Raw genomic sequence first — 13,252 nt, 5'->3', positions numbered from 1 at the left:
GCATCATTGTGAATTAAATCAACTGTAACACAGTTAAGGTCATGCATACGTTTCACACTTTTAATGTTTTTTGATGATGAACATGTGCCATTTCTATGCTGTTTGTTCTTTTTTGAAAATCACAATTTATCATTGCACAACTAAGCAATCAGTAACAAGTGCCATCAACTAATCTAAAGATTCCCCAAAACAAATAAAACAGTCAAGTTAAATTTCTTTGAGCCATCTGCCTCCTCTAAAAAACTGCTTGCATTATTTATTTATTTTAAAAAGTGATTTGAGTTCAATCAAAAGAAAACGCCACTGCTGTGTTCAGAGCTTTACACCCAAAAAACAGCAATAACTGATCCCTCAACTCTCCACACTGCTGTGGGAAATGTGGAACACTGAATTCAACAGGACCACGTCACATGGCTACTATATTTCCTTTGATCATTAGAAGGTCCCGTTTTCATGCCAAGATGGTTGCATGACGTTGATGTGGTAGTGCCAAGCGCCACGATCCTATTTAGGATGTGTTAGGCGCCTTCCAATATATATCCTACCAGGAAAGAAGAAAACAGAGAAATTAAGATGCTGCTTTAAAACATAAACACAACTAGATGTATCTACTGAAATAGTTTTTTAACCGGGTAAAATGCAAACTCAATGACCACCAAATTAGGTACAACTTTTCAGCCAATGGCAGCAACTCAAAGCATTAACCCTCTGGGCTACCTGGAGCCATTTTTCATCCACAGCGTTTTTTAATTTCAAGCCATTTTCACTGTGTTGAATAGAATATAGCCAAACTTTCCAAACATTTATTTATTTTTTTACTTTAGAATTGCAGTCTGAGTTCATCAGATTAGCTTAAGGCATGCAGACATGGTCCAGATGACCTGCTGAATTTCAAATCGAGCAACAGAATGGAGAAGGTGACTCAAAGGAATTTGAACGTGGCATGGCTATTGGTGCCAGATAGGCTGATCTAAATGTTTCATATTCTGCTGATCAAGTAGGATTTTCCAACACAGCCATCTCTAGGGTTTACAGAAAACGGCCTGAAAAAGAGAAACTTGAACAGCAGTCCTCTGGTTGAATATGCCTTATTGATGCCAGAGGAGTATGGCCAAACTGCCTCAAGCTGATGGCGAGGCAACAGTAACTCAAATAGCAACTCATTACAAGCAAGGTATGCAGAAGCGCTGCCTCTCCAGCTAATTTGCATTTGCTCATCAAAACTGGACATTAAAATGAAATTGGAAAAACATTTGTTATAAAACAGAATTTGCTATAAACAACATGAAAGATCCACCCTGTAGTTTTCAGGCTGGTGGTGGTGGCAGTGTGATGGCATGGTGGATATTTTCTTGGCACACTTTGGGCCCCTTCATACCAGCGAAGCATCACTGATATGGACCAAAATCTCTGAAGAACATTTCCACCAATTTGTTTAAGGTGTAACTAATGAGGTGGCCAGTGAGTTTATGTGGTCGTTTTTTAAATATAAAAGTCCAAAATAAGATGTGTTGAAATAATGCTCTATAGAATAATAACCACAGGCTCCTAAATAAAGACAATTATATTCTCTGTCATTCTCTGTTGATATACTTCAGGGAGTATCTTACCTAAACCTATTAAATGTCAGACACTGAACAGGACTGCTGTTTATCCAGTCAGGCATTGTTCTAAACATCATTATGTTTGTTTTATTTTTACATATATTTCAGTGTTTTGTTGTGAGGACACTGTCGTTTTTCTACCCTGCAAATCCTGCAAATGTTAAGAGATTATTGATTGGTCATTATTTAATTTACAAATACCATTTTTAAGTGCATGTAAAATCATCCCAATATTTATGTGAAAATAGAAAACATCAGGTCTAGTGGGTCAACAGTTTCTGCAGCAACTCAAGAGGTTCCCGTACAGTGTTTTTAGTTTTTGCATACTGCCTGAGTTAAAGATTAAATGATGCTGCTTACCCTAAGCCAACAGCGAGTATGTGGGAAATGATAAATGATGGAAGGAAAAGCTTCAGAAAGTCAGAAGAGAGAAAGCCTCCCTTCTTCATGACGCTGGTTTTCCTGATGCTGAGAGAGGTTGAGCGCTTAGGGTGCTTCAGCAGGAACTCCCTACAGAGCGACACATTAATTTTTCATTGTTCTGAATACATTAAAATCAAGTGAGTGCCAGTTTAATGTCACACCAGCACCTTTGCTCACACAGACATCATTCCAAATTCTATGAATCACAATTACAAATCATGGCATGTAATAATTATAGTTGGGGTAAAAGATTATCTCTAATTGTGAAATGACTACTTACTTTGGTGGACTGTTCTCAGGTCGGCTAGACCAGTCCCAGATCCAGTCAGCATTTTTCTTCATCAGGTTCTCAACTTCCCGTATTCTCTCTTGGAAATCTTCATCTGACTAAAAGGGGGGAAAAAATAATTTAAAATAATAATAATAATAAAATTATGTCACAATACATTTAGCTTTAACAAGGTTATGAATAATGCATAAACATAAAACTATATATAAAGAAAACAGATTGTTTTCAACTTGTCTAAGCAGGAAAAGCCCGACTCAGCTGTTAAGTAAGGACCTCTTCAAGTGGAACGACCTTAATAATTAAGAATACTTTCCCTTGCCTGCTATAACATGTCCAAATTTCTGCTGTGAGAAAGGCTTAATGTACCTGTGAGCTATTCCCCTCTGAGCCTTTCCACAGAAGAAGCGGGGTCTGTGCTCTGCGTGGGCTGTTGTGAAGAAGAACAAGAAGGAGAAGGAGAAGAAAACACATAAGGGAAACTCAGCTCACGACTTCTTCATATTACTCAACAAACAGAGAACTGCTCAACAAACATGAACTGCTCTTCCCCCTTCTGCCCACCCCCACCAACCTGTTGCACTGAGAGCTTCCTCTGGAGCTGCTCCTGCCTGATTCGTGCTGTGCTTCTAGCAACATTTTCTCCATGTCAGCTGCCAGGCTGGATGAGGGAATTTGCTCCTGGCTTCCTTGTTGACTGGCACTTTGGGAGCCATTCCCACTGAAATGCAGCTCAACCCAGGAACCTTAAATCAAATGCAAAGTCTTTAAACATGAATCCTGGTTATCCAGTACTACATCACAGGCCAATCTCGGCTAGGATAGGAATGCAGTCTCTGCGCATAGAGGAACAATAAACAAATGAGGACTGTTTTTAGCTTGAAGGCATTTTCATCGTGGCAACACTGCAGATTAGCCTTAATAACTAACTAGAACCATGGCCTACCCTGTATAGCTGTGTCTACACGTCTTATAGGTATATAAATCAATGTGGAGTTGAGATTCAATCTCGCTATTTAGCCAAACACCCCTATCGACTGGCTTTTCACGTGGTCAGGCTAGGTGACGTTATTTACTCGTGGTGTTTAACTATCGTCTACCGCTAACAACAACACTGGCAAATATATATTTGACGTAAATACTTCACCTTGCAGACTTTCGTCAGAGGAAGCGTCCACCGGTAGTGACATTGCAGCGGTATAATGCAGTCTCCGCAGATTTAAAGGCCTATATATCAGCGAAATGGTGGCGAAATGCCTGCAAGCAGCTGGAGCTCCAACTACCACAATAACAATGACGCAACATTGTGTTTATCTAAAATGTGATTGGCTTGGAAAGGAGAGCACGCGCGCCACGCTCTCCCTGCGTGTTGCTCATGCGCGTTCACGGCCGCATACAAGGACACGATTTATGACCCACCACGATAAACACGTATCCGAGTTATTTGTGAAAATGTTATGCAAGCAGCGCTACAGAGAAAATGTGCTTATGTCAGCTGACTGTGTCTCACATTTTTGGTTTAACCTTCACTGCAGCAGTTATACACATCTGTCTGCAGAGGGCAGCCATAACTAGGATGACCAGATCCCCCCCCCCATCCCACAGCTTCAGACAATGTCCCACATTTTGACTTGTTCTGCAGGATATGCACTTTTCTAAAGTCTGGCTTTTACCCTTTGTATATGAAGTGAAGGCTTTTTTTATTATAGTCAGAAGAAGGTCATCTGGTATAATGCCATACTCAAAAGGGAAAATTACAAGTCACCAAAAAGTCACATGCTTTGCAGAAGGTGTTTCTACACCAATCTGCATTTTATAATTAGTCTACGGCTTTCTTCTATAGGATGCCTTTTGTTTTGTCTCCCTTCCCTCACCCTCTACTGCTCGTGGCAGATGACTGCCCCTCCCTCAGCCGGTTCCTGCCAAATGGGAGTTTTTCCTTCCCACTGTCGCTAACCTGCTCGTAGGAGGTTGTCAGATTCTAACTTGAAAGTTACACAACTTCATAGTGTAAAACTCATAATCAATGATCTTTACTCTTGCATGACTATGTGTCAGTTCCATAGTCTAGCAACCTAATTAAATTAATGCTTACTCGTTTGTACAGTTTTTCTTTCAACCAAGAACTGAATAACAACATGCTGTTTGGGAACAGCTAGACATATATTATACTGTATTGTTCACAATTTCTTCAACCGGCTAGTCCAAATCTGTAATCTCAAATTTGGGACTTGCAAATACAATTATGTTTGTGGACATGGAAATTAGTTTGGCTCATTATTCTTCCTAAATTGCATTACTGTGGGGGCTTATTATTATGGGTAGTGTACTGCTTCCTCGCAGGCAAAGGTTTACACAGTTTACCACATCATTTTAAAACACGGATAAAATACTTTGTTAAAAAATGTTACCAAACAGTTGATATCTTATGAGAAATGAAGTTTGCAAAAGCATGCAGTGAGTGGTGCTTCAGTTTGTGGTGCTCGTGATGCTCCACCTTTTATCTTTTTAACATTTAGCTCTACTAGATGTAGATGTCAGCTAAAAGTACAGAAAAATATCTCAAACCTCAAACTCAGTTCAAACATATTTCCAAATTAAAGTGCATAAATTGGATTTATCAGCTAATGTGTACAGACAGATATAAGGAATATTCACAAAAGAGCCGAGGAAGGAAGTCCCAATTTTGGGTATTCGATTAAACCAGAAATTTGTATCTGGAAACCTATCACTAATCTGTGTAGATAATCTGCCATTTCTATCAGACGGACTGCTTTCCGGGTAGAAGAAAGCCAAATTCCTGTTTGCATTAACTAGACTGCAAATGTATTAATAAATTGTGGTATAAGAAAACCTATCACTAGTGCATGAACAATAATACCTGGTGGCACAAAAACAGGGAACACATCGTTCCACTCAGGTTGCAAGCCAATAGACAGTCTCTACACAACTGTTTATTGTAGACGTACCTGTGAGATCCACTGTTGCCATCAAGGAGAGCAGCTATCAACACTGCAGGCCACAGACACTGTATTAGACTCTAAGGCTGTACAAGCCAAAGCAACGTTTTCAGAGACTAAAGAGACCTGAAAATGTGAGACACTGTACTTCATATAAATAAATAAATAAATAAATAAATAAATAAATAAATGTGTGTTCATTTTTTTCTAATTTTGCCATGTAAACTATCCAGACAGTTTTCTGTAATCAATACTTTGCATTGCAAACATTTATAAACATTAATAAAACTATTGCATCTAATATAGATAGCATATTATGTTATCCTTTAATTGAAAAAAACAACAACAACAACAACAACAAAACAGACAAGCTTTTTCATTGAGTTAGCCATGCATGCTTTTTACAGACTGAAACTATAATTTTCTTTATCCATTCGTATCAGATTTGCACTTACAAATATCCCATTATAAATCTTAGGCTGTAGCCAAATACCTACATTACGCACAGCATTTAGCTAGCTACTTAGCATAAGAGTTCAGCTGCGTCTAACACCACTCTAACTGTTTTTTGTTTGTTATTTTGTATATATATATATTAAAAATTCCCAAACATACTTCAACACAATGCCTTACCTTTTCTGGAATCTAAGAGATATTTAGTGTACAGTCTAGATTTTTCCAAGCTTGAGAAATGAGAATGAAATTCATCTCAATATCCTCAGGAGTTACTCTGGGACCAGTAGACTAGCTCATTTGATTCCACGTCACATGGTATTAACAAATTACTGCAGTGGTAATAACTTACTACAAATGTGTTGTTATGCAGCAGTCAAAGTAAAGCAATGATGTTCTTTTTAGACAGATTAAAGCAGCTCTTCATAACTGGACGAGGCATGGACCACTCCAACATCCTGTTGAAGAGATTCATTATTTTTCATATAAATGTTACATTTTGAGAAAAGCATCTGGAAAAACATTTCAGCTAATTGGAATTAAATTTTGCTTTATTCTTGCTTTATCTTTAAAATATTTTTAGTAAATGACATTAATATTTAACTGGATTTAACTTGGACCTAATCTTCAAATATTACGTGAGATCCTTGGCAATTATTTTTATTGTCTGATATTGCCATCATTCTGTCTGCATGTTGTCATGTTTTTATTTCACAATTAGATACTGTAATTTATACTAAATTACTTACCGGTACTTAGACTAAACAATTAGGTGCACCCGCTCAATGGCTCTTTATCTAGGTAGCAAATCAAGCAACTCTTAAACTTAAACCAAGCATCAGGATGGGGAAGAAGGGTGATTTAAGTGACACTGAACAGAGAAAGTTGCAAGACGGCTGAGCTGAGTGTTTCAGAAACAGGTTGATCTCCTGGGATTTTCCAACACAACCATCTCTAAGGGTCACAGAGAATTGTCTGAAAGAGAAAATTCCCAGTGAGCTTTAGTTTTCTGAGTGAAAATGCCTTGTCAGTGACACCAAGGAATATCTGCGTATTGTTTGTGACAATGTCCATCACTTTATGACCACAGTGCATTCATTTTCTAATGACTGCTTCCAACAGGATAATGCATCATGTCACAATGCTCATATCATCTTAGACTGGTTTCCTGAACATGACAATTTGTTTACACTGCTCAAATGGCCTCCGCTGTCACCAGATCTCCAAAAGAGTGGCTTTAGGATGTGGCGGAAATTATGTGGGAAATTTGTAGCATGGATGTCCAGTTAGCAAATTTGTAGCAACTGCCCAATGCTCTAATTTCAAAATTAACTCAAATATTCTGAGGAATCTTTACAACACCTTGCTGAATCTGTGCCACAATGATTTAAGGCAAAAAGGGGCTCCAGTCAAGTACTGGTAAGGTGTAAGTAATAAAGTGGCCAGTTTGCTTCGTCGTCTTAGAGCCTTTTAAAAAGAGATGAGGTAGAGACTGAGACTTTGCCTATACAGCCACACATCTATCCACCTTGTTATGCCAGTGTATTGGTGTATGGTAACTGGAAGCATATTCAGAGATTAATTGTTGGGTGTCTGAGTGATGAGGACAGAAATTATTGCAAGCTTGATCGGGAGTTGGTGTTTGCATAGTTCACTTATATGTTTGTGGGTGTGTTTGATGACATCATCCGGGAGCATATGATGGTGCTGGCGGAAGACAAGGATTGAATACAATCAATACTACAGACAGGACAAGATGCCTCAGGAAGAATTATGATGTCCGGAGTAGGAAATTTGCAAGAGCTACACTCGGTATCAATGAAGGTGTGCTGCAGACGGTGATGGCACTTTCCCAGCAGGCAGAGCAGCTTGACTTGACAAAAAGAATCAAACTTGTTTTCAGACTCAGACTTTTATTAAATTATTTCTCATTTATGAGGTCACAAATTTGTCAGAACAATAGGACCTAAAAAGCTCACTCTTTCACCTTTTCCATCAATTTGCCCTTCTTATCCTCTCTCACACACACGCACTCATACCCAAAGAGTTCCTTCAGAGTGTACTTTCAAGCACATGTTGTTCATAAAATAAAATAAGTTGCCCTTTATTATCCAAGAAAGACAAAGAGTTGACCCAAAAAATGTGACTCATTTACAAACTGCTGTATAACTACAGTTCTACTCATCATATTGTGTTGGCAGTAAGTGTTCACCTATACTCTGCTTTTAGCATTTATGCAGAGATAAATGCTAACATAGGGGCCACTTCTTGAGCCTGGTTCTATTGAAGGTTTCGTCCTGTTAAAGAGCACTTCCCACTGTCGCCAAATCATTTGCTCATAGGGGGTCACATGATTGTTGGGGTTTTCTCTGTTTTATTTGTGTTGTTGTAAAATATAAATGACCTTGAGATAACTGTTGTTGTTTTTTGGCGCAGTATAAATAAAACTGAATTGAATTGAATAGATAAATGTTAAAAGCAGGACTGCTTTCATATTTCTCATTCAAGTAGCACTTGCATAAGGTATCTTTTGTGTAACTACAATCTAACCATCAGGTACTGTGAAATAAACTCGCATTAACTGAATTTGCTGATGGTTTTGATGAATAATTAAGCAGGGATTTTCTGCTGCAGCTCAATACAAACAGGAGGTAAATATGATTAAAGTAAAGCATGAATTAGTAAAGACTGTGCTGGCCGACCTAAAGAATGAACTTTGATTTGTTGCCATATTTGAAATATTTATTCAACTTCACATTATCCATGCACTTTGGCTGTCTTTATTCCTCGTTGAGGTCCTCTTTTCCCTGGGGTTTTCTTCTGGAGATCAAAAATAGTCTCTAATTACACCAGTCTTGGAAAACAGAAAACACTGGGCTGCAAAGCTATTGCAGAAACGTCCATATTTTTGATTTTCCTCCTACTATGTTGGGTTATCATTTTATAATTTCTCGCAAAGAAAAATGCAGCCATCTTCTGCATAATTAGACAGCTAGAAATATTATGCTTAAAAATATTAAACACATTCAGAAAACTAGGGACTGAAATATTTATTTTGGATGCAATGTGAGCACAGTGAGATCATGAGGCAAATTAAACAGGAGGCTCCTGCTGCTTACATCCCAGAGAATCTAATTTGATTGTCTTGCATCCTTATCAATTCAGGGGGGAGGAAGTATTATATGCCCCCGTGTGCATGATGCATTGTGCTCAAAACCATAATGAATGACCCAACATTCAATTAAAAACACTCTATTCATCACCAGCTATGATTTAAACTTGTTAGTGTGACCTTGATGTTTCTCTGACTCTGTGCAATCCTGCCTTGGCAGTCCTTGTTTATCCAAGATGCACACTTTTCTCAGTGCTCTTTAATTGTCTCTAAGTTAGACCCCTTTGAGATACATGGCCAGCAGCTTTAAAGAGCACTTATTGAGTTGTAAGTGGGGAGAAATTAGAATAAAATGATGGAAGCTGAGCAGAGAGCTGCGTGAAAGTTGTAAGAACTTTCGCCAGAAGCAGCTTATAAAGGATGTCAGATGCATAAATCGCGGTGCTCTGTGGCCTGTAGAGAGGGAAATAAATCATTCTCTCTGCAGACCGTGCAAGTGGTCTTCTGTGTGCATACACTGAGATTAGCTAATGTAAGTGCTTATTTATCTAACCAACCGTCAGTCCCACAGCACGTTGAAAAAACATCCAGATATATTATACGCAGTCAACATTTGTCTGTATTTTTGTGATTTACATATAACTCTTGTTATACTTCACGACTTCTACTTTTGCATTAATCTTTTGGCCTAGTAATGTTATGGGCCTCTTGGCATTTAATTTCTCTGTTGCTTGGTGAGTGTGTTAAAAATGTAATTTATGCATCCTGCTGCTCAAGCATAGCAGCAGACTCCAGGAGAATTGTTATTTTAATTAAAGGATGAATTCAGACGGCAATCACTGCAGTTTCATCGTTCAAACCATACTGATGTGCAGCAGTAGAAATATTTGTTTTGAATACTTTATAGTACTAAATAGTTTTTTATGTTTATTTGTATTACTAATACAAGCAGATACCTGTCAAAATGTTTCAAAAGATAATCTATTCTTATTAGGGCTGTTATAGCAGACCCTTTAGAAATTATGATTTATATCGAATAAACCCTCATTACCACAAAGCTTCCATTACAGTGTATTTTTATTTTATTCCTTTTGACAAATTGTTCGTGGGAACATTCGACAGTCAGGTCGATAGTTTGCCATTCCTAATGGATGCTGTATTTTAAGACTTTGAGACATGGCTGAACCCACACATGTGTACCACAGGAATCTCAAAACACCAGAGTCCCAAAGAACAAGCCATGGGAATCACTCTGTTGTATGAGAGGTGGCTGGGGGTGGAAATGTTTGCTAAGTTAAAACAATTATGGATGGCTTATTTACTTTATGTCAGGTTCACAGGCTGATAGTGGCTTGGAATTAGAACTATAAATAAAGGTTTTACTGTTCTGAAAAGTGTGGTTAAATAGCGACAAGACAATGAATGGTGATAACACACCAAGTAGGATAACAACGCATTGATAAGCATGTGTGGATATTAACTTCACAGTGTTTGCAGGAGCCAATCATATTTCTATTGCTCCATGACTTCTGTTTGACTCAGGGGAAGGATTTAATGATATCCTGATATGAAGGACTATAATTCACAATGAACTGAATTAGATATTGTTTTGCCACCCGTACCTCCAAGGCATCATTTTCTCTTCATATAATTGTCTTGTTCATGCATTTGTTGTTTGAGAATAGTTGGTGCTATGGGGATAGCGTCCTTTGGGTGCAACTTGTTATTATGACTTCCTGCTATTGATTGCACTATACAAAGTATGCATTTTTTTATTGGCAATATTGTAGCATTTACAGTTATCTACATTTCTTAAATGTGTTTATGTTTTTAATTCAATTGGCATAGACAGAGAAGCTTATGTGCATCGATGTGGCATTCCTTCAGCCTGCTGTGAGCGCATCACTAAGGTTCAAACATAATACTTATATGCTTATTTAGACTCCTTTGACATTCTTGTGGATTTACAGTAATGTATAATTTTCACTAGTAATCATTTTCTTCAGCTACTCCATGAACAGTCACGTTGATGAAGCCGTGGCATGTTTATTGTGGTAATGTCTAAGCCAAATGTCTGCCTTTGTATTACCAACATGGACAATTTTGCATATGTTGAGCAGACTCTGTTGCAATATGCTTCTGCTGTCTTCTACAAGCTATTATCTTTGAAGCTAAAAACAAACACAGGATATCAGTTTAAATACTGTATACCAGCATACACACGTAGAAAATGTGCATCATCAACATTGATACAACTTCACAATATCAAAGCTTTAACTCACAGGTTGTCCAAATATAATACGAGCTGTGTAGCAAATGCACATCATGGATTTAAGTATGATTTAATATCGCAAAAACTAACACTTAGTATCAATAAAACATTAATATATAACAGAAAAAATGCCCTTTTCTTTTTCAAATATTCAATATTGTCTAATATTTTCAAAGGTTACAATTACAGATAAATGTATGACCAAACGCCCTTTAGTGTTCGAAATGAATGCATAAAAGTATTTATTACACTCTTCTGTCCCTTTTACAAAGGATCTTTTTAAAAGATTTCCTGAAGTCATTATTGAATACAGTGTATATGACGGGGTTTAGTGAGCTATTGCAGTAACCTAACCAGAAGAACATTTTGAACAGGGTCTCTGGCACACAGCACTTGTCACACACAGCGGTGAGCGTGTACGTGAAAAAAAAGGGGAACCAGCAGAGAACAAACACTCCCATGACTACAGCCAGAACAAATGTAAAGCGCCTCTCTCTGTACTGCCTTCCTTTCCACCTTCTCCCTCTCTCGCGGGACTCCGGCTGTGGTTTTGAAGCGCTTTCTCCGGGATTCACCTGAGTCACTTTTGCTGTTTTCATAGCCTTCTTCTTTGTAAGTGAACATAGGATTGTTTCATTCCCATCGGAAGAGGAGGGTTCTTCCTCCACATCAAGCTCATTAGCCTCTTTACCGTCTTCTCCTCTCACCTCCCTCTGTTCTCTGTCTTTTCTCTCCAGCGTGTCCAAACCGAACTTTGGGTCTTCTGAGTTCCCATTGTGTCTTTGCCTTTCTCCAGGTGGGGCTCTTGTTCTTTTCTTGGCAATCTGGTAGATTCTAACATACACCGTAATCATAATGACACAGGGTACAAAGAAGGAGGCACAACTGGAGAATATGATGTACCATTTCTCACCATTAATGTCACATTCAAGACTGTCTGTTTTGTCCTTTTTCGCTGTGATAAGCGGAGGAAATGAAATGAGAGCTGCCAGTATCCAAACTAAGCAGACTTTGCCTTTAATCCTGAGTGGTGTCCTTCTCAGGTTATACTCAATGGCTTGTGTGACAGACCAGTATCTGTCCAGGCTTATTGCACACAGATGAACAATGGATGATGTGCAGAAAAGAACATCCAAAGCCAGGTAGATTCCACACCATACCTTCCCAAAGAACCAATAACCCATTAGTTCATTCGCTAAAGAGAATGGCATCACTAAAGTGGCAACCAGGATGTCTGCACATGCTAGAGAGACTAAAAATAAGTTCTGAGGTGCTCTCAGGACACGGCTTGTCATCACAGCAATTACTACCATGACATTACCAAACAGTGTTAGCAGGATAAGGATACCCACCAGGATTGTTAGAGGCACAGAGGTCTGCACAGTATAAGGGTTCCTCCCAGGCAAAGTCACATTTCCACTGTTGAAGATAAAACAACCCATCAGAGTGAGCTGTGGTGTCGATGGTATGGTCTGAACGGGGCTCTGTCAGGAGGCTTGGAAGCTGTGCTCCAGCAGTCTATTAATTGCATCCATTCAAGAACACGGCACAGAGTTGAGGCTTTTCATTTTGTTCACTGGAAGAGTTTCCTTCAAAGATATCTATTCTTCTTTTCTCTTCGTCAATTAAAAAATAGAGACCAAAAAAAGCAAGAATTGGTTTTTTTTTTTAATATAAACTAAAAAGACAAACAAGCAGTAAAAGAAATAAAGGGAACCTATTTATTCCCTGTTTTTCACATAAGATAGTTTTAAGAGTACTAAAAAAAAATCTTTATCCACTAACCTTCAAGAATAAAAGCTTCTGCTAAATCCCCTGGAAGGTTTTGTAAAACAGACTTATATTGCAGGCAGATCTTTTCGTCTAGTGCTGCTGAAGAGGAGCTCATCTTTTATATAGGCTTATCTGACGCTGGGGATCTGTGATGCTGGAATGGGCGGGGCTCATCTCACACTGGACATTTAACAAGAGATTGGGGGTTGTTCTAAGACCATGAAACCACTGGCTGATCGTGACAATAATAATATTGTTGATTTATAGAAACAATATATGTAGTCTATTAAATTAAATTAGAATGGATTAAAAGTACTGCATTTCTGTTCCATGAACAGATGGTGAGATGTTTTAAAGGAAAAATATCTG

At 38.3% G+C, this 13,252-nt stretch overlaps 2 protein-coding genes across 3 annotated transcripts; both read right to left on the bottom strand.

Annotated features, from left to right (window-relative positions):
- Positions 1-33: 33 nt before the first annotated feature.
- Positions 34-3,795, bottom strand: bnip4 (BCL2 interacting protein 4). The gene is made up of 6 exons (XM_026189953.2): positions 3,461-3,795; positions 2,888-3,059; positions 2,683-2,743; positions 2,308-2,414; positions 1,965-2,114; positions 34-541 (listed from the first exon to the last, which is right to left on the bottom strand). Exons 1-6 carry the CDS (start codon positions 3,501-3,503, stop codon positions 505-507), a joined length of 570 nt encoding a protein of 189 aa, XP_026045738.1. The 5' UTR covers positions 3,504-3,795; the 3' UTR covers positions 34-504.
- A 6,799-nt stretch (positions 3,796-10,594) lies between these two features.
- Positions 10,595-12,986, bottom strand: LOC113035074 (alpha-2A adrenergic receptor-like). Of its 2 annotated transcripts, none has more exons than XM_026190346.2 (2): positions 12,463-12,986; positions 10,595-12,270 (listed from the first exon to the last, which is right to left on the bottom strand). In XM_026190346.2, exons 1-2 carry the CDS (start codon positions 12,550-12,552, stop codon positions 11,356-11,358), a joined length of 1,005 nt encoding a protein of 334 aa, XP_026046131.1. In that variant the 5' UTR covers positions 12,553-12,986; the 3' UTR covers positions 10,595-11,355. The 2 variants fall into 2 exon arrangements, with proteins under 2 accessions (XP_026046131.1, XP_080143706.1); XM_080287580.1 differs by having other exon boundaries at positions 10,595-12,726; positions 12,896-12,970.
- Positions 12,987-13,252: the final 266 nt, after the last annotated feature.

This window comes from Astatotilapia calliptera, chromosome 13 (genome assembly GCF_964374335.1).
Source record: "Astatotilapia calliptera chromosome 13, fAstCal68.1, whole genome shotgun sequence".
NCBI lineage: Eukaryota > Metazoa > Chordata > Actinopteri > Cichliformes > Cichlidae > Astatotilapia > Astatotilapia calliptera.
Note: the sequence above shows the minus strand (reverse complement) of the source record. Positions and strands in the feature narration are given on the sequence as shown.